Source organism: Manis pentadactyla, chromosome 18 (assembly GCF_030020395.1).
Source record: "Manis pentadactyla isolate mManPen7 chromosome 18, mManPen7.hap1, whole genome shotgun sequence".
Classification (NCBI taxonomy): Eukaryota; Metazoa; Chordata; class Mammalia; order Pholidota; family Manidae; genus Manis; species Manis pentadactyla.
Genome location: NC_080036.1, coordinates 9,558,535 through 9,580,795, shown reverse-complemented (window position 1 = coordinate 9,580,795; position 22,261 = coordinate 9,558,535). Strand labels below are relative to the sequence as shown.

General features: G+C 41.3%; 1 protein-coding gene across 1 annotated transcript in view; it reads left to right on the top strand.

Annotated features, from left to right (window-relative positions):
- Positions 1–17,262, top strand: part of GABRG3 (gamma-aminobutyric acid type A receptor subunit gamma3) — a 597,918-nt gene extending 580,656 nt beyond the window's left edge. Inside the window, exons 7-10 of the mRNA XM_057494689.1 lie at positions 835–987; positions 4,355–4,551; positions 4,850–4,909; positions 9,342–17,262. Of these exons, the coding sequence (XP_057350672.1) occupies positions 835–987; positions 4,355–4,551; positions 4,850–4,909; positions 9,342–9,623 (692 nt within the window). The 3' untranslated portion in view covers positions 9,624–17,262. The remainder of the gene's footprint in view (positions 1–834; positions 988–4,354; positions 4,552–4,849; positions 4,910–9,341) is intronic.
- The last annotated feature ends 4,999 nt before the right edge of the window (positions 17,263–22,261 follow it).

Genomic DNA, 22,261 nt, shown 5'->3' with positions numbered 1-22,261 from the left:
GAAGGGTGAATCCAGCAGGCTAGAGGGTGGAGGTCAAAAGGGAGGAGGGGTAGAGACATGATATCAGTGGGAGGTTGCCTATGAAAGGCATGATTAGAGATGACTTTGGAATAAAACATACAATGTATTAAGTATGCACCCTTTTCCAATCCCCCAGGGAGTCTTATGGAATCTCTAGTCACATCTGTATTGCTCCCTATTCTGTATGGTGTGGCTTTACTTTAGGAAGATGGAGCAAAATGTCATAAAGTGATTTCCTGTTTGTTTTCTGGGTTGGCACAGTCTGAGTGCCAGAATCATGAGAGGATAAGATAAATATAAAAATATTAAATAAAACATAAAGTACAAGGTCCATGCTTATAGCTAAGATCCATGATATAAAAATAGAAATACAAAATTGTTACACAAGTATATGTATGAAAGTTTATGTAGGCTCTGTTACTATTGAAAAAACAGAATGGCAATGGAACTGCTTGAGGGTTGAGTTTGTTATGTTACCCTTGATTTTAAACATGCAAAATACAGATTAACTCAAGCAATAATAGCTCATTGAGTAATTGCCTGTCATGGAACAGAGTATGTCTGTCTCCTCCATCAATTAATGTTTGTTTTTGTGTATTTTACAATACCAGGAAAATGTATTGCACAGCCATGAATACTATAAAAATTAGGTTTAAGAGCACTAGCATTTTGATCCTTTTCCCAATTTGATATTATTGTAGCATGTATATTTTTATCCAAGTAATTCATTTAACAAAATAACTTATAAATTATTTCCCTGAATTATTTTTAGCCCAAGAAAGTTGTTTTAATTTTGACAATTTTTCATTACAGGTGATTATGTTGTCATGACTATATATTTTGAATTGAGTAGAAGAATGGGATACTTCACTATTCAAACATATATTCCCTGTATACTGACTGTGGTTTTATCCTGGGTGTCATTTTGGATCAAAAAAGATGCTACACCAGCAAGAACAGCATTAGGTAAGTTTCAAAACGACTGTCCCACTATTTTGTTTTAATACAGAAGTATAAAATACTCTCAATGAAAGGGACATCTAATTTGAGGGCTACTTTCAGTTGTTTTAAGTAGCCATTTAGATTGTTTTTTCTCATTGTATGTGTGCCACTTAAGGTGGTGTTAAAGATTAAGAATAAATCAATTGCATTATCTGATACTAGCTCTAAGGATGATGTCATCATACAAACATAGCCACATCGGGACAGTGCCACACTTGAAAATGTCATTATATCAGTGTAAGTAAAAAGAACTTACCATATACCTTTGAGGACTAAAGACACAGTATTGGTAAAATAGTGTCTCAATAAAAGAAGTTCTGTTTATCTATGTTTATGACATTCTGCAACTTTACCAGTCAACAAGAAAATGATCATTCTTTTTTGCTAAAATCTACACACTAAAGCTCAAAGTCTTTTCATAAAGTTTCCTCTGGCCTCTTAAATCCTATTAATAAAACATAAAATTTCAGTGATTTATTGGAATTGTGCAACATGTTTTATATCAGTTTTTCTTTATGATAAGAATTTTGCCCAACTTTCAATATTTGATTTCTGAAGCTAGGTAATGTCTGAATATTAAAGGTTGCTTTCCCCAAAAAATTTCTTTCAGAAAAGAGGGAGATGCCTCAATTTAAAAACCTTGCAAATTCTCTCACACCATACTGTGCTTTTTCTGTGTTTTTTTATTCTGTTTGTTTGTTCAATAACAAAGTACTACTTGAGCAAGATAAATTAGCTTGTAATAACCTTTATTTGTATTAATTTTACATGCTTTAGAAAATACATGATAAAATTAGTAAAAACAGTTGGCAAAGGTATAACACAAATTTTGTATCTATTCTTAGGGTTATGACCTCACAATTATAAATATTGGGTGTCATAATGAGAATGGCTTTAAAGATCAGTTTCAAAACAATATAATATGTAGTTATGTTTGCACAACTCAAGACAGAGAAGTCCTAACAAAGAGTAGCCAATGTATCCTTGACAGGCACACCATAAATATGTCTGTCATTTAAACTAAAAATACAATGCTGCCAGACGATAGATTTACAATTCAAGAGGGGATAAATGTCATTAACACCAGGATATTTAGCTGAGACACCAGAAGTGCTATGCCTAAGAATAAAGGGGTTCTCTAGACCTCCTCTAAACCCCTTAAAACAAGTTATGACATGATCAAAGAGAGCCACCAGTAAAGTAATTGCCTTAAGAAAGCACTCAACAGGCTTTTTAAAATGATAACATAGTCCTTGCTCTTTATAAAGTATCATCCACAATATTGAGTACAATACTATAATAAGTTATTAGACATTCTAAGAAGCAGGAAAATGATCTATGATCAAGAAAAAGAAAATGAGTCAATATAAAAAGACAACTCTGATGTTGAATCAACAGACATGAGTTTAAAGCAGCTGTAATAACAATGTTCAGGACTTAAAGGAATGTATAATGTTATGAATGAACAGATGGATAATCTCAGCAGATGAAGTATATTAAAAAGGGAATTATAAAATGAAATGCATAATAGCTGAATTGAGCAATTCATTAAATGGACTTAAGAGAAGATTTAAGATGGCAGAATAAAGGTCATGTATAATTGAAGACCATTACTTAAAATTTATCTAATTTGAAGAAAGGGATAAAAAGATTTAAAAGATGAACACAGCCTCAGCGATTTGTGGGACAATATGAAGGTGTACAACAACTGTAACTATTCCAAAATGAGAAGAGAAAGACAATGAGGTACAGTATTTTGAAGAAAGGAGTTTAAAAATCTCCAAATATAGTGAAAAGTACCTACCAACAGGTTTTGTAGATAAGACATGGTCACCACATTTTTGTAAAAGTTCAACTGGATGTTTATTACAAAAGCTCTTATTTCCCCAAAAAATACACCTTCCATCAGCATAAGGTTTTCAAGTTTACACAGCATTTTGATTGAGGTGTCACAGCTACCCCACCTACAGTAAGGGGAGCCTGGCCTTCTGGTGTCACTGTGCTGGTTAAAGAAACCGATTCAAAGACAGGTGACTTCACATGACCAAATACTGAGAAAGCCGAGAGCAATGTGAGGGCTTTGACTTCCAAGTTAATATCCTTTACACATAGATAGCTAAGCTGTCCACTCCGTGCCATTAGACTCATTCTCCAACTGGCCCTGGGTGACTGCTCTGAGCAGGTACAGGGAGGCACTGTTAAGAGCTGTGATCCACTCATCTGTCTTGTCTACCCAATCCCTTGAGTTGTATCACCAGGCAGATATATTTTATAGTATTCCTATTGAACCACTGAGTGTTAAAGGTAGTGAGTATTAAAGTCTATGTTCCTGAGATTCTGTGGTCCATGTCACTGGCCTGCTTAGCCAGCAGCTCCAGCAAGTTCTGATTTCCAGGAGCTCACCTAGAGGAGCATCAACTCATTCCACATACTAATCACCCAGTCATTTCTCTCTTCTTCATGTCTAGTAGCCTTCACTCCTTTATTCATATGTCTTTCCTTCTAAACCATCCATTGCATTATGTCTTTTTCCTAAATCTTTTCTACAGTGCTTGATTAAATCTTTAGTGTTGACCCACATATATGAAATAGTCAAAGTCAGACCAACAGTATTATTAGTTAATTAATTAATCGATGAATCAATGCATTCTATGCAAAGCATTCACTGAAATGCTTAAAATGTGCTAGGCACAGTGCTTGGTGACAAGCAAGCAAAGATGAGCAAAACAGAGATTTGCTTTTACAGATCAATCTATTTAGGGAGCAGACATGTAAACACTGCAAAGTCATAAGCAATTCACTGTGATAATACAAAAAATGAGGTACATACAAGGTACAGAGATGGTACAGATATGCAATGTACCAATTCAGCCTGAGGTGCTGCAGGCAAAGTCACCTCAGAAGGAGTGTGCTTCAGCTGGGTCTTGAAGAAAGGTGCGAGTTTACAAATTGCACAGAGAAAGAGAAGTAAGAAAGGAAATGGTTTATCTGGGCAGAAGAAAATTATGAGATGTGTGTGGAACAGACAGAACATACAGGGGATTTGCAAACTCCATCTTCATTAAGAACATTTAAAAGGCAAATGTCAAACAATAGGAGAATTACTGAATATATTGATTGGTATTGACTTAATTCAGTCATTTTAATGTTTTGTGAAAGCCATGAAAAAATTTTATGGAAATGTTGCTTAAAAGTTGTATAGACATTAAAATTGAAAGTATTGTTACAGTGATGCAGTGTCAAGAAGCATTTACAAGAAAGTCAAACATTGTGCTGTAGTGAAGGGACCCCATGCGGCTCCTTATCCAGCCTGACGCCTGTCCCCCTGCAGGCATCACCACAGTGCTGACCATGACCACGCTCAGCACCATAGCCAGGAAGTCCTTACCCCGTGTGTCCTACGTGACTGCCATGGACCTCTTCGTGACGGTGTGCTTTCTATTTGTCTTTGCTGCTCTGATGGAGTATGCCACCCTCAACTACTATTCAAGTTGCAGAAAACCAACTACCACTAAGAAGAAAACATCGGTGAGTTCCAGCAGCAAAGATTTTCAGGGAAGTTTGTAGAAGATAGTTTAAGGTCAATAATCTTTATTCCTAAGGATCTTATACAACATGAATGAAAATAGCTAATTCAAAAAGACCTTTAAAAAACAAGACAAGTGTTCTGAAGGTAAGAATGTGATCCTCAAGCACCTTTTTGGCTTCACCAGTCATTGACATGGGTTGATGTGACCATCCCTTGAAGATTGTTCTTGACTTGGGTGATCCATGATGCAAATTTCCAAAGCAGTTTCCTAATTTTTTTTTTTCTGCTTTCTTTTAGTTACTACACCCAGATTCCTCAAGATGGATTCATGAGCGAATAAGCCTACAAGCCCCCTCTGTATGTATAGCATTGCAGGTGCCAACATTTCTGAGAACTCTTGCTAAACTAAGATTGAAATATATGTTATTGTGTATGTATGCATGGACAGAACAATGATTAATGCATGTACTGCCTTCAAAAATGTTTTTACTTTTTTTAAATTTCCAACTTAGAAAATTTGGAAAATAAAAGGACATAATTAATCACACTCCTACTCAGGGATTAACATATAACATACATATTTCTGTTTTGTAATTCAAAAAAAAAGTTATGAGTAAGTTTCTGTGTCATAAATATTATCTCATAGGATCATTTTAGTTATTGTATCATATGTTCATGATTCATACACAGAAAATCTTGGCTGGGCACTGAGCTAATCCACATCTTTTCACTTTTATGTGTTTTCTTATCACCAGTTTTCCATACACCTGTGATTGTTTACTTAGTATAAATTCCTAAAAGCAGAGAGGTTGGATCAAAGGGGTTGCATGGTCTTTGCCAAATCATATTCCGTCAGCTCCACTGGCAGTGTGGGGTGCCCACCCCCCAGAACTCTCCCTGCAGAGACTTGATAGCCAAATAGGAAATGGCCCCTGTAACCTGTTCCCACTGGCATTTATTTGATTGTCTATGAAGTTTAATATTTTCCTCTTGTCTATTTTTATTTTCATTTCTGTTTTCATGATTTGCTTCTATTTTAACTTTTATAAAAGATTTCTATACAACTTGCAAAACATTTTTTTTAAGAGTAGCAATCTGCCACTTTTTTGTTATACATTATGTATATGGTATTTTATATAATAAGTGAAATTTATATATCCAGACATAGAATATATTAGGGATATTAATCTGTTTTGTTATGTAGTTTTTATTCCAGGTTTAATTGGCAACATTGTTACTGTCATTTCTTACACCTTTTTCCACATGCATTGTTTTAAGTCTCCTGTTCTCAAAGCTATCGATCTGTCCTGCTGTGGTCTCTGTCTTTTGTGTCCTGCTTGGGAAGCCCTCCACCCCACCCTCAGAATGACGTAACGCCACTCACTTTGTTTTGAGTGCTTCCTCTGTGTGACCCTATGTTCCAAGTGCTTTCATGAATCAGTTCAGTCGATTCTCACAACAACCCATTCTACATGTGAGGAAACTGGGGTTTGGAGAAATTAAGCTCTATAAATACTGATCAAGGCTTGACAATTTAACAAATTGTCATGTTTAATTATTAATGCATGTGAATTTTTAGTATATGGCTTGAGGTAAGAATCTATTGAAAAATTAACAAATGTACCTTTAAGTCACTGATGTGAACTACCCTTTTATTAACAATTTTTATATATAATTACTTGCATTCCTTTATACATATCAATTTGCTAATTACACTGGATGTTTTATGTCTACCCATACACCATAGGCGGCTTTCTAACTGCTAATTAGTCACTTATATTTAGTGCATTCCAGCATGTTTTCCTAAGGAGACTGGTGGTTATCCTTACTCTACAAGTGCTTATCATTGTAGTTCTGACAGAAGGTAAATGGTGAAGCCACTTATACAGCCATGGGAAGCCCCAGTGAACAGACTGATTCTGCCAGCAAATGCTTCCAAATAGCCACAGACTGAAAAGTAATGGAAGGGGTGGGAATTGAGGGTGCCAGATCCAGAGACGAGTCAGAACAAATAACCTGAGGCCCAGGGAGCACATCACCCACACAGCCAGGTGGTTAGGAGTAGAGAAATACTGACATCTTGGGAATAGAAGTGAAACTGCCAGAAGACTACTGTAACATAGAGAAAAAAGAAATGTCCACAAAACTAAAATAAAGTTTTTTTAAGAGGGAAAGTGTAATGACCTTTCAGAAAGTACATAAAAAAACAATTCACAGAGAGAAAGGGCTCCAGGGCAGAAGCCAGTCAGATCTCCAGCAGAGACCAGAGGACAGCCAGAGAAAGGGATGCTTGTCAACGTCTTCAACTCTGCTCTGAAAGGTCCACAGTGTTAGCTCAGGGGCCATGTCCCCAACGAGGGGAAGCAGAGATGAAGAGCCTGCCAGCAGGAAAGGGCAGGGTTCGCTGTAACCATGAGCGTTCAGTTCTGCTGCCGCCCAGTTCCGCCAATACACCACGAGACAGATGTTGAGCAGAGGAAGAGCTGTATTCCACCAGCTGGCAGGTTGGAAGACGGGAGGATTATTGTCCTAAAGACCCACCTTAATTCAGGGCTGATTCCAAGCTCCTTCCATGCTGGGGAAAGGATCCGGGTGCCGGCAAGGGTCAGAGAAGAGTCGGGAAACTCCTCGTCTGTGGTCAGATGATTCCGGCCAGTATACATCTGGTCATGATGTTCCTACAAATCCTGGACAGAACAGTCTTTATTTTTGTACATATGCTCTTATCTCCTCAGGGAGGCAAACCTCTGGCAAGGGGTTTGCAGAAATCTCAAGCTTAAGCAAAATTCCTTTTGATGATTAACAAACCTGACTTCAGGGCTGCAAGGCTGAGCAGGGACCCTTTTCTTTCTGGCCAAAGGTTAGATCAACAAAGGTGACAAATACAGTATGGAGGCAGACTTTTCTACCTGTTACACTTTGGGGCAAGTTGTGCAAATACCTCAGACCTCAGTTTCCTAAGACCTCAGCTTCCTAAGCTCTAAAATGAAAGGTTAATCTATTTCACATGTTCGATAGTACCTACCTCCCAGGAAGCACCGTGGTTTCAGGGAAGTCACGGGGCTGCAGCATACACATAGGCAAATCAGGAGTGAGTTAGGGACTGAAAATGACTTTGGAGGCTCATTAATTAAAATTCCCATTTCGAGCACGGTTTGAAATCTTCATGACAAATGAGAGGGATGCATTTAAAGACGAACGTCCCCCTTGAGATCTCGAGATCTCTAATGAGAGGCCCCCACTCCTGCAGAGCTTTCTGATGCCCATGTGATCTGTGTCTTCCTCTGGGCCTGTTTGCCTGTAACAGCCGGCCATCTCCTCTGTGTGGCGCTACACAAGGAGAGGGTTGAAGAAATGAAAGGATGACTGTCTGGCTGAACACTGTCAAAACACTCATGCAATTATCAAATAAAGGCAGATTTTTCCAAATGGAGCTTGTCAAAAATATGCAGATTCCTCAGATGCACTACAGGAAATAGGAATCTGCTTTTTTCTACAGATACCCCTGGTGATTTTATACCTGCGCAGGTTTAAGAACCATTTACCTAAAGGAGACATGTCTACATTACAGCCTAAGGGAGAGGAAGCCTTTTATTTCTGCCCATTGTCCAGAATTGTGCAGGAAGGTAGACAGCTGCCCCATGACGCCACCAGCTGCCCCAGAGGCATGTGAAGAGCTGGCAATGCTTAGGGAGCATCTCACCTCCCACAGAAACTTCCCAATTAAAAGGATGCCCCCAAAGGCTACTGAGAGCTCCACATTTCTACCTGCTTCTCTCTGACTTAAGACTCCACTCAGCTATGAACAGACACAATCCAACTGACAGAAATAGAAGAAAAGGGGTGCCACAATTCCTTGTAATAGCAGTTTTTGGTAAAAATATAAGGGGTACTCATGTTGCTTTCTAATGAATTCTGAAAAGCTGCTCCCAGCACTGGGCAAAGGTTCAGCCAGCCAAGCACTTCAGCCCCCACCATTCCCTTAAGTACCCCAGCTCAAGCAGCACAAATAAAACTGAATCAGAAAGTCAGGGATGATTTTTAGTTCACTTACATTATTCAGTCAAATTTAGAGAACTGTCCTCTTAATAGATTTCAGTGTAATACATAGTTCACAGTTATCCGGGAGAACCGAACAGCACCTGAAGAATTGTTTATTTGAAGCCACTTCTCACTATTAAAAATGAGGGTTCCATTCATTTATAAGTTGTCTCCTCTCCTTCATCTGCTCCACAGTCTCTCCATGTCATGGGGAGACCTTGGGAAGTAGAAAATAAAATAGTGTCTTGTACACTTATTTGGCTGTGTGTCTTCAGGTGACAAGCAGTGTCCAGGTGCCAAACACTGAAAGCTCATGTTTTCCTGAATTATATGTAACAAGAAAGTTCTCTCCTCTTTCCTATACACCGTATTTTTCACTGTTTACAAATTAGAAAAAAACTGATCTCTCCAAATTTAAACATATTTACTATTTAACATAAGTAATAGGTTTATATTTACTCCAAATCAACAGAAAAGTAGGCAGAATGGGGACTTGAAATGGCTAATACATATTTGAAAATATGTTCAGCCTCCCACACCAATAAACTAATAAATACATGTTTTGAAAACTGCACCGTACTTTCCCTCACATTAGATTTGCCAAGATTGAGCTGGCGGATTGAATGGTGGGCAGGCGCATGGTAGTGCCCTCTTACCTGCAGGACAGGTGTAACGTGCGCCTGCCACTTGATTTACCTCAAGCTGTTCACACTGCATCTCATGATGATTTTTGTGTTGTTGCTTGCAGAACTATTCTCTCCTTGATATGAGACCACCACCACCTGCAATGCTCACTTTAAACAATTCCGTGTACTGGCAGGAATTTGAAGATACCTGTGTTTATGAGTGTCTGGATGGCAAAGACTGTCAGAGCTTCTTCTGCTGCTATGAAGAATGCAAATCGGGATCCTGGAGGAAGGGGCGTATTCACATAGACATCTTGGAGCTGGACTCGTACTCCCGGGTCTTTTTCCCTACATCTTTCCTGCTCTTCAACTTGGTCTATTGGGTCGGATACCTGTATCTCTAAATGCCACTCGTGGTGATGAGTGAAGAGCGCTAGTTCCCCTCTTTCTCTTCCACCCTCCCCAGACTGGTAGCAGCCAACTGGAGTAGCAAGAAAGGACACCGTTCGGTATAAATGAAGTTATCCTTACCTCTGAGTAGTGCAGGGGTGTGTGGCAACTATACTTCTGTTAATGTATTTCACAAACACACATGTATGAGAGCACACCCATCCACCTACATGCACACACACACACATACAAAGTTAATTGAGTTTTAAAATGTTATTCTTGCTAATCCCTTACTGAAACTGTAGCTTGGTGATGTGCATGAATATGTTTTGGACAGCAGAGGAGCTGACAATTACCCCCTCAAGGAAATGTGTAAAACACGCAGGCAGATACCTGAGAAGCTCTTCTGTCTCTTTCCTTGGCAGCCCTCAGTGGCACAAATGCCCATGTATGTGCAGTCATTGCCGCCCAGGACACACTCATCCTGATCTGAGCTCCGTGCTCCAGGGCAGTTTGAGTTGCAGTCAGTTTTCACCCCATTTCCTCCCTGTGGCATATTTTGCTCTGGCACCATCATCATTAGTGAGCATTCCTGTACCTAATAACCTCACCCTAGGCTGGGGAGGGTGTCCGTGAAACATCCACAAGTTTCCAGTTAAGGAAAAAAAATATGGTTTTTAAAATTCTCATGTTGCTGAAGTCGTGATGTTGATGTTCTCTGAGCTTCAGAAAGTTATTACTTTATTCCAAACTATTGAAAGTCAGAAGTATTTGAATTTTGGGTTCTTGGACTAGTTCAGCTTGAGTTCAGATCTTACCTTGAGAGTTGTGTTTCACTAGACCAAGGGACACTGCCAGAGTGTGTGTCTTGTTTATGTTATGCTACTATAGGTTCATCCATTATCTTCATCTTGCAAAGAAAGGTACTCAGCATTCACAAGACCTTGTCTTGAAAATGTGTTCTAGAGCATGAAAGAAATGTAGATAGGATTTTAAAAGTTTCTTAGTGAATATTAACTTTGAAGACAAATCAACTTTAGATGCAAAAAATAATCAGACTATCATCAATAAGGTATTTTGAGCAAAAATTATTTTATACTTTGAAATATGGATATGCAGCAAAATCCTAGAGGAAAAATAATCCCCTGAAATTATTACTCTTTTGATATTTTTATAGCACAAAGCCTACTTGCTTCCTGATGTTAGTTCTTTGTTATACCTGGATGCTGGTATGTACTTCACAAGACTCTTCAGAAGCTTCCCACCATTGATAGGAAAAAAAAAGTCCTACCAGTTCGCTAATAATGCTTTGGCATTATAAAAATCTGGGTACTAAAATATGGGTACCAGAATCTCTACGCTTCTCATCTTTCTAACCCAGAAAACTGAATTAATTTTATTGGAAACCATAACATTTTGTTTTAATTACCTACTGTAACTATTACTACTCAGAAAAAAAGGTAAAATGATGTGCAAAGTATATAAAAGTGCTTATTTTCCACATTTTACTTAATGCAGACCAGACACAGAAGGGGATGGGAGTGGGGGAGGCCAGAAAAGTTGAAGCTGGATGAGCCTGTTTATTTTTAGGGACATCATTACATATGAACTAATTGCAAATATACTGATACCTGATCACCCAGTTTTCAAGGAGTGAGTCTATATACTGTGAGACATTCGAACCCATTGCTTTTCTTCCTGTCAACTCCCTGCATTTTGATTTGATAGCTGCTATATCGGCTCATTGGCTTCTGTTTAGCAAATCCAGTTCTAAACATCAAATAACAGTACATATTCGTGGGTAAACAGGTTGAACCTGTTGTCCTAAATGAAATCTCTGCTCTGTTGGAGAATCTCTCCCATTAGCAGCTTTGTCTTGGCCCTCATGCACAAACCACCCTCCTGCCAACTGCAGAGATGGTCTTGAGGAACCCTTAGCAAAGGAACCCCACCGCCTCCCAACAGGGCCAGAGCACCCTGGGAAGGCTGGTCTTCTTCATACACAATTTCCAACTGTATGGATTTATGATTTCTAACAATGTAAAGAATTTCAACCTGTTACATCTCAAAAGATGTTCTGGAAGAAACTGGATTTTCTAGTGAAATTCTTCTTAGGAAGAAAATAACATAAGAGCATTTCTGTAACAGATTTGGTCCAATTTTACCTTAATTTTTTTTTTTACTGATGCCTCTTATTTCAAAACCACTCAATATCTGGGCATCATTGGTAACTATCATGAAATTATACATATAGGACGTGTACATCAATAACCTCTGTTTTCTGAACACAACCGTTCTTTTCTCCCTAACCTCAGTCATCCTGCTGATCTAAACACTCTAGTTCCTGGTTCCTTTTCTGTGAAGGAGAACCTTCATCTCAAGAGAGTCTAACAGAATCTCATTCAGCATAAAACAGATTCCTGCACACAGAGCAACCCACCCCCTACAGGGTCTGACTACAAAGAATAAAACCAGAGAACACACCACTGCCCGCCCCCCTGCCGGCTTGCCAGCGCACATTCTCCTTATCAGTCTCGGCTCCCGAGACAAGCCTTTTCTGTCCACAGTGTGGGGTAGTGGGGTGCACCTCACACAGGTGCAGTGCTCAGGGGCATGTTTGTTAGTGTGTTTGAGTTTACTCTTTGGAGGAAGGAAGAGGAGGGGTAGAGGGAGAGTGTGAGGGAAATGCACCCCTCTTGAATGGAAGGATACTCCAGTAGGCTTGGTTGGTCGGGTATGTATGGAGCACATGGGTGTGAGACTGTTCTGTGCAGACCCTGTGCCCTTACAGCAACACCCAGTTTGCTTTGCACGTAGAGTTGGGGAGTATTTTGTGGTTGTGCGGCAGCTGGCACGGCAGTCGTCTGAGTGACCTGCGTTCCAAAGGTGCTGGTGTGCTCCTCAGTTGCCAAAGTACTCTAAATTGAGGAGATGACAGTTCTGCATTTTTAAAAGATTTTCTAATTTCTGGCCACTGTGGATCATACTTACAACTGTGATTGTCTCTCTTTAAAGCTGTATCCAGGCTAAGAGGGGAAGAGAAGAAAAGGCATTTATGGAATTAAAGCAAAATGCCTCTTCATAGACTAGAAAGTTTCTGTTTCTACAGTCTCAACACACTGACCAGAACACAGACTTTCAGATACTGGAAAGAGAGAGACAGTGTTACTATAAATTTCTGGACCCAGCCAATACTGCCCCCAAAATACCCAACATATGCCTTAAAATAACACATAAAGTTCAAATCATACGTATCTTATAGATCTTCCATTTCCTGTGATCACCTGTATTTCATACCAGGTTTTACTTATCTTTTATGAATGGGTGGAGACAGGATTTCATTTCTTCACATGCCAAACAGTCTTATCACTAATCGTATACCAAATCAGAAAAGAACACAATTTTTGTGGATTCTTCAGTTAAGGAAATGCTTATCCTTGATAGCAAAGCATTTTCAGGCTACATAAGGGAAATTGGGGCCAATCTGCAAGTCAGTGACACAGTGCTTGTAATGGGATGTGAATGTCCTTTCGCCTGGCCATAGCTTGCCGCAGTAAAAGTGTTTAGGCATATTTTCTGCTGCTCTGCAAAGGAGGGTAATTGATAACCCTATTTATCCTTGATGAATACTTGCCACAATTAGTAAGCAATGGGGCACTCTTTATCTAAAGGGCTAGAAAACAACACTAACAAAACCTCTTCTTCCTTGATCATTTTATCTTGACTGATAGTAACTGAAAACTTCCTGTGATTTTCTTTGCAAACTTGAGGTCTTCAACCATTATACTTGTCACTATATCAGATCAATGCTCTTGAGACACATGCATTTTTAATTCCTTCCATGATTTTGCAACTGCCTGAGTGTTTTTTCTGACAGTTTATATACATATGAAATTCCATCCTCAATTTCTGAAAAAAAAGTTTGTGAAGGATGGGATAAACAATTGGGATGTAAATACATATTGAAATGTTTACTATCAGTCTTGGGCTTCAGAACATTATCTTTCTAAAAATATTCAGAAAGATGTCTGGAAATAAGGGGGAAAGAACCAGATTGTGAATACATTGCAAATGAGAAATTCACAATTTTTTGTTGCGCCCCCGTACAAATTGCCCAAAATTGAGGAAACATGTAATCTGTAGATACTCCTTTTTCTGAAATTTGCCATTAGGAAACATTCAGGTTCGCATGATTTAGCAGTGCCTCCATGTTGTATATCACAACCAAGGAACCAAAAAGAGGCATTTCAGGTGAAATGACAGACCCTTTCTTGTATTTCTTGTCAACTCACATTTTACTATAAAATTAGATTTCTAACATTATAAGGAGAGAACATATGTGTTGTATCCTATTGAGATAACAGGATAACAACTCAGCAATTCGTATCTGAAAGAATAAAAGCTTAGATTCTTTTTTAATGTAGTTTTGAAGGCTGGACACTAGGGTGTTTCCACTCCTCCTTGTAAAATTCCTTCTGATTACGAGTTAACAATTCCACAATATAAGCCTGGTCTAGTTCTATCAAAGTCAAAAGGGAGAATGTTTCCTTCTTTAGCTTTTCAAAATGTCCTCTAGTTAAATGATGCTTTGGTTTTTAATGTTGTCAATAAATTATCCTAAGACTATTATTATTCAGCTCACATAAAAACCAAATTTTAGACCAATTTAAATAAGTGCTAAAAAAATTAGTTGAACAGTTATTTAAAAGTTTTTAGTGTTTTGAGTTAGCCAATTAGGTTTTTTCAGGTCATTTCATACAGGAACATGAGCTAGGAAATAACTGAAAATGCAGAGCACATAGCTGTGCATACACACGCATGCACACACACAGGCACACACATCATTTGGATATAGCATTCAGATAAATGAGGGAAATGCAAATTGTTTATCTTGAATTATTCAGATAATCACTTATTTTCACCACTTCATTTTTTGAATTTGTAAACACAACGTAAGGGTTTCCCAGCCCAGTGGGCTGGCTCTACAATGAGAGGGTGGTAATGGTTCCTGCAAGGAAAGAGGGTCCTCTGTATTCACAGTGTAAACTGAATAGTCTGGAAAGAACATTGCAGATTAATTGCCAATAATGCAATCCCCTAGACTGAGAAGGTAGCTGCTACATTTCCTTCTTTTCTAGTTATTCAGGGTTCCTTCTTTGTTTTTGCCCTCTAACCATTTTTTTCACAAAAGGATTAAAGTTCCCATTTTCCATTAAAAAGTAGAAGTCCTAAGACACTGTCAGACTGATTTTCAGGAACAAATGATGAGTGCTTTGATTTGGTCAGCATTTGTTACAAGAGGTTTTTATCATTTACTGTTCATGTTTATAACAGGAAGGATTCCGGGGGGTCACTTTCGACCGTGAGGGAAGGCCCCCTCCAGGCACAGAGCAGCACTTCAGTCCCTCTGCTGGAAGATCAGACCACCCCACGCCCTGTCCACCCATCGCAGTCCCAGCCAAGCCATCCACCAGTCGGCTAGCTGCACCCACTCACTGCGTCCATGCGCTGGGTAGTGAAGGGTGGCTCTAGAAGCCATAGACAGATAAAAAAGAAAAAATAATGCGTGCTGAAGTAACTTTCATGTCATTAAGAGAGAAAAGTCTACATATCTTGCTGACCAAATTTTCAAATTGTCAGCCGGATATGATTGTAGGATTTTAGGAGAAATAAATTATGCCGCATCACCAGCACCATTATCACCATCTATATCCGTTTTCGTGTTCCCTACTAGTCCTTAGTTATTGATTCAGCACAAAGGTTTAATGTTTTTTCCCAAATCACGACAAAAATTACAACTGAAGGAGAAAATGGAAAAGTTTCATTTTGCCTTAAATATTAAATACACAAATCACAGCTCAAAATTTTGGAGGCCTAAAACATTTCCCAAACTGCTCTTTATCTCACCAGTGCTGCTTGTCTAGCCTGACTCATTCAGAACCTGGAATTACTCCTTAGGAGGCCACCTTGCCACCTAATTTTTATTTGTTAGTTTGTGGGGTTTTTTGTTTTGCTTTGATTTTACCTTACTTTTTAAAAAAATTTTATTTCTCTTCATGAAGATAAGAACTCTTTTCCCTAAAATGAAAGCATCTCTGGACACCACAGGTTTTGTTACCCTTCTTAATACACAATTTGCGTCTAGGCTTTGATTCCCCCTTTTATCTCGGGATTTTTACTTTTGGATAGAAATAGGTACAGGCAAAATATATGGATGAAATCTGCAGTGTTTACTATATTTTATCTGTTTAGAATAACTGTTAAAACATGTTGAAAGACACTTTCATTCATTATTGACCTTCAGAATGACTAATTTTGTGCTAGTGAATGATGTTTACATGCATAGGTTTGTACAATCTCATGACATGTACTTTACAAGGAACTCTGGGACTGAGAGAGGTTCATTCCTCTCATGTGCACTTTCTATGGAAAATTCTAGGAAAGTAACAATGTTCGCGGATTGGGCCTGGGTTGTTTGTGAGGAGCAAGGGGTCATCTTGTGTTTATATGCAGTGATGTGTATTTGTGTATGTGTGTACAGTGGTAAAACTGGAACAACTTACTAACGTGTGTGTACTACTCTACTCACCACTTCAAATGTAGTTAAATAGAAAGGAGCACAGTTTCTTAGTGACAGCATATTAGATTACTAAGTGTTCAGAAGAAGAGAGAGAGAGAGGAACTGACAATCTTTCTATTTCTTGGACATGTGGGACCACATTCCTTCTTTAAAAAAAAAAGTTCGATACCGGATTAGAAGCTGGCCTGGGGCCAACAAGCCTGCTCCGACCGAGAGCTCCTGCTCATCATCCCCTTGCTTGGGCGCACATCTGAGCGATTCTTCCGTCGTTAGTGCGCGGTCAGTTTTACCAGAATAAGCTGAAAGTAGTTCTCAAGATGCAGGCAGCGAAGAGCCATCCCGGCACTTGCCTGGGATGCGGCTCTCACACAGACGCGAGGACGCACGGGGTCTAGTGGGAACCGTGTGGCGCGCGGGAATCAGCCCCAGGGCGCCGGCCGCGCTCCCTTCTTGAAGCTGCGTGGGAAGCGAAGCCGTCCGGGGCTCTGGGAGATGCCGCAGGCAGAAGGGGAGGGCGGCGGGGGCCTGCTCTCTGCCGCGGCGGACTCCTTCCCGCCCGCGAGGCCCGGGTGGGTGGAAGGAGGAGGCATTCCACAACCTGGGAGTATCTCGGAGTTAGTGGAGGCGCGCAGCGTAGAAGTGCTCGGGGACCCGCGCACCCCTCTCCAGGCCAGAGCGCCAGGGCAGGGTCCCCGCCCTCACCAAGTGGCCTCCAACAGCCCCCGTTCCCCTGTCCTCCCGCAAGGCCTGGACGCCTGGAAGCCGGGTTGGGGGCCGTGCAGGCTGGTCCCCGCTGTCCTGAGAAGGTTCTGAGGTCTGGCTGTCCTCAGTCCCCGGAGGATGTGACTCCCCGCCAGCCGTGCAGCCCAGCTCGTGGGGTCCTGGTGAAACGAGGGCGCGTGCGCCCGACGTGCCTTGGCGACACGGGCGCCGCCCCGCTTCGCCGTCCTGTCCCCGCGCACCCTCCAGGCGGTCCTGTGCCCGGGGCCGGCTGGGCCTAGGGGCTGGGCTGCCCTCTGTATTTGTATTTGGATTCCTACGTTTGTACTTCTAATTCAAATAAATGCACATGTTGTCAGAAATACTTGAGCCAGGAGTGGACATCTTTCTGGTCTGGGGCGGCTGCCCAGGAGGCTGCGGGGAGGCGGTGTCTGGGGCCAGGTCAGGGGTGCGGGCCTGCACATGGGCTCTGCCCGCCAGAGCTTGCAGGACGCCAGCTGCCCCGCTCTGAGGCTCAGCTCCCTGGACAGCCCAGCCCAGAGGCAATGTCTGCAGGGGGTGGGGGAAAGGGGATTCAGGGTCCCCTCCTGCAGAAAGATTACAAGTGGCCTGTACCCGGGGACGTGCCTTCCTCCTCCACTCCTGCTGGAGCTGGTGAACAGAGACAGCCCCCACCTCACTCCACCCGACCCCCAGACCCAGCTGGGAAGAGCAGGAGACCCTGCTGCAGCCCAGCCGAGGTAGGTGCCAGCCTGCGGGGCCTCATCTGCCGCTCCGGAGTGGAATGAATAATTGTGGGCAAGGTTCTGGATACCTGTCCCTACACCACACACGCGTGGGGAGGGCTGGCTGCCCCCAGAGCCCTACAGCGACTGTGGGAAGGTGCTGCAGCCGCACACCAAAGGCATGCCTTCACAAGCACAAAATACAGACCGACCGCCACTGCCGCCACCACAGGCAGACAGAAAGTTTTTATACTCTGGTTAGTTTTTAACTGAGCACATGTTACTTAAAATGAAGAACTCCAGGTCCTCTGGCTTACTTAAGCCTTTGACTATCCAGTCCCACGTCTTCCTGATGTTGGGAGTGGTGAGGGGGAGCGATGGGGGCAGGGGGAATATGACAGACACACTTCTTACCACTTCTGCCCATAGTTCTCACAAGGCCTCCAAACCTGACACTGGATCTTTAGACATCAACTGGACATCTCAGGAGCATCTAATGTGGTGTTTTCAGCAATTACTTCCTATATTCAATCCATGCTTGAATGCCCACGAACATTTCATGCTCATTAATCTCTCCCTCTTACTAGAACTGCCAAGTTTCCTGGCCTATGACCAAAGCCACAGGCCTCTTCAGAGATAAATGATAACAGCTGTCGTGTATGGGGACTGAGTATGTGCTGAACACTCCACACACACACACTGAATCATCCAGGCCCTCCAGCACCCTGTGAAGGAGACCCTGTTTTTGTCACAATTTTACTGACAAAAAAAGCTAAAGCTTGGGTTAAAAATAACTTGCCCAACATCATAGACCTAGAAAAATGCAGAGAAAGGATTTAAGTGCTAGAAATATCAGTTCCAGCACTTCAAAACTCTTATGCTTAGCAGCTGCACTTAAAAACCTTGATATTACAGAGGGAACTTCTGAGACAGTTCTTTTACTATGACAAAAATTTACTTTCTAATTAATTTACACACACCTTTTGTTTAGAGAACATATCTTTCAATGGGGCATCTAAAAAATGTGCTAGAATGACACATTGAATCAGCTGTGTTTAGCAGGAATTCACAGAAATCAGTAACAGCTACTCTCAACTAAAAAATAATGTATAGATTGTTCACTGTCTCGATTACCTGACTTGTAAATTAAGAACAGAGTTCATGCCCAGGCCCTGAATGTTCTTGTTGCAGAGCTGTTGTTCTAGGTAAAGGAGAGATTTCACAATGTAAGATTCGGAATGACATGTTTGTGCCTCCTGCCCCACACCAAACCAGCTTTTCTTTCCTGAAAACTATTCAGGGACTTTCCCTGGGTCAGTAACCTCCAAAGGGATGATCTTCTCATTGCCTCAGGCACGAAGCAAAGACAGCCCAGAAGGAGCACCTCAGAACCTGTTCCCCAGAGAAGCAGCAGATACACTAGAGCGGCTGCAGCTTGCTGAGTGCTTGCATTGTAAAGAGCCCCGGAAACCTGCCTGGAAGCTATTTTAAGGGTATCAGAGCCAGAAAGGACCAAGTATAAAGCTGGGCTGGCTGCGTTTATACGTGAAGGGATTAAACATCACCAGCAATTTGTTTTAAAGGCTGATGATGAACTATTCAAGTAAAATGACTACTGAAACCCAATTTCACAGTGACCTTCAAGCCAAAGAAATTGAGATGCCAACACTTTCCTGATATACCACAGAAGAAAAAGCCCTGGTTTGTGGGAGATGGAAATGTTGGGGTGGGTCCATCATATGCAACTAATCCATCTGCCATCTTAACCACAAGCAGGGACTCTCAGTGGTACCCCCTCACTTAGAGACTGAGAAAAACATCAGTGAGGGAGCCCTGGCATTCGGTTAAGCTCAGTGGGAGCTGCAGGTGACGACGGGAGACACCACCATGGAACTGGGTCCATGGTTTCAGTGGGAATTATCAAATCTTGGAGTGACATAGCGGCTGGCATGACTTAGCCTTCAGAGCAGTGGGCCCCATGACCATAATGAGCCTTAGGAATGGAGGAGAAATCCGAGCATTTCAATCCACATGCATCGGACACAGTGGCTACTTGACCCCACGGTTGTAGAAATGATACAGATGCAAAGTCTGTGAAAGTGCCGCTTGATGTGTATAACCAGGGAGGTACCACAGCAGGCAGGCAAAAGCTCATGGTGACATTATAGGGGTTCGCGGACTCTGATGCAGCCCCAAGGTGAAGCCATTTCACAGTTTCAGAGCCGCTCTGTGGGGCAAGAGGCAGGTCCTTTTGAGAGGAACCCTGCACCATAGCTACCAGTACACACTGGCAATTCTTCCCCCAGCCTTTCTCAGAGGAAGGGAGCTGTTCACCAGCGTGACTGTGTCCAGAGGAAAGGTAAAGAATCAAAATTTCTAGACTGAATGGCTATGAATTTTTTAATTCCCTGGGGACGCAAACTGACACTGCAGTCCAAGGTCAGATGGGGCTATGCAAGCGAGGGCATAAGCAGTCTCTTTGCCCTTGTCCTTCCTCCAGAGACCCAGAAAATGACTGGATTTCATCTGCAAGGGCTGGTAATACACTCAGACTCCTTCAGGAGCATAGAGGACTAACATATGATAGAAGGAGACTTACTTTAAATCTGGTGAAATCTTCACACATTTGTTCTAAGAAAACCAAGAGACAGAGGTTTTAAAAAAGGAAAAAGTGTTCTACTTGCAAAGACGTTTACTAATGAAGTCCCATCTTGCCAAATGAAACATGCAATGGTATTTGAGGCAAATAAAACCAAATTATTAAAGTAAGCTGCTTATATTTGTTCATGTAGCAAAAACATTTTCTATCATGATTAGAACAATATCCAAAAAGGGTATCACATATCTTCAAACACTGGGAATGCCAAAGTCAGGGATAAACACATTCTTGTTAAATCAATAACAGAAAGCTCATGCTTTTATTTGTTTGGAGCACTTAAAGTAGGAGTTAAAGTGCCTTTCTTTTTCTTCTTGTCTATGGTACACATGATATTCTGCCATGATGGAGGGCAGGCTGCCCGTTTGCTTCCATCTTTGCACCTGACCCAGGATGAAGGTCAAGTGCAAGCTGGCCTAACTGTCCCAGTATGCCAAAATAGTAAGTCCAAAATAATGTCACGTCTCTGAGGAAATTCCAGGCTCTTTCTACCTAAAACTTGGAAGATGCAGGAAAGATAATTCAATCTATCCTCATTTAATTGCACATGTATCAGTTGGAAAAGCCAGACAGACTTTAAAGAATGAGACTTTCCAGAGAATGATTGGGGATTATTGTAAAATGAATCAGGTTATGATGTTATTAACAGAGACTGCTTCAGATGTGACAAATTTTCTAGAGCAAGTGAATAAAGGCCCTGGCAACTAGTGTGCAGCTACTGACCTAGCAAATGCTTTGATTTTAGTCCCGAATAATAGAGATAATTTTAAAAATTATTGCCTTTTAATTGCAAGGCCAGTAATACACTTTCACTCTTATCCCAGATCTATGTAAACTTGTGAACTTTCTGTCATAATATCCAGCCCAGAGAGACCTTAATCATCTTGATATTTCAAAGGACTCAAAATTACTTAGACCTTTGGAGTTTCAGAATTAAAAGTGCAATACATGCTTTATTCCATAAGACAAACTCTTTCCAGAGTCTGATAAATTCTGGGAAAGCCCAGAATCATGCCACACAAGTGACTCTTTACATGTAGAGGTGGCTCCTCTACATGTAGAGACAAATTGTCCCATCTTCAATCATCCACCATGAAGAAAGAGGTACATTGTTGATCTCTCTGGATTTTGGAAGCAATACATATAAAATGTAGGTATAATGCTTTGACACATTTATTGTATAGCCCATAAAGCTGCAAATTTGGGGTAGGACTGCCAGCGAGAGAAGTATTTGAAGCAGGCCCTGGCTAGATGCAGGCTGAAGTGGGAAGTGGGCCTTATGACTTAGCAGAGCCAATGGTACTTAAAATACCTGTGTCAAATAGGAATACTGTATGGAGTCTCGGCTCGGCTGTAAGAGGTTGGATTTGGAGTCTCTGGCAATGGACACCTTGAATTCTGAAGTGAAGACTTGTGCCCTTTTGTTGACAACCACTTTCCATTCCAGTAGCAGATCATGGCTTGTGAGTGAGCTGTAGAGATGTAATACATGACTGTGGGTTGCCAAGAAAGATATGTGGCCAAATATATCCATCATGAATGGAAATGCTGTATATGACACCAGCTCGAGGAGCGGTAGAAAGCATAAGCGTTTTGCATGAGCAAGGAGATTTGCATCAAGACCATATGCAAAATACCATGACAGCAAAGATGGAGGACATGCAAGGGCTGGACGAAATAGACGTTTGATCACCAAAGCTGATCTGCCACTCAGTACCCACCTGCCACCAGCAGAGGCCAACTCTATGCCTCTGATGTGTTATCATTCTTTGGGGACACTAGTCATCTGCCTGGCAGGTTAAGTACATTGAATGCCTTGCATCTTAGAGCTGGCAGTGAGTGATTCTTCTTCTTTGGAACAGAAGTATTTCAGATGCAAATTTACCTTTCTTTCCAAGGCTATTCACACATTCACCACCTTATTCATCGCCATGGCAGCCCACACATCACCTCTGCATTTCAGAACAATTC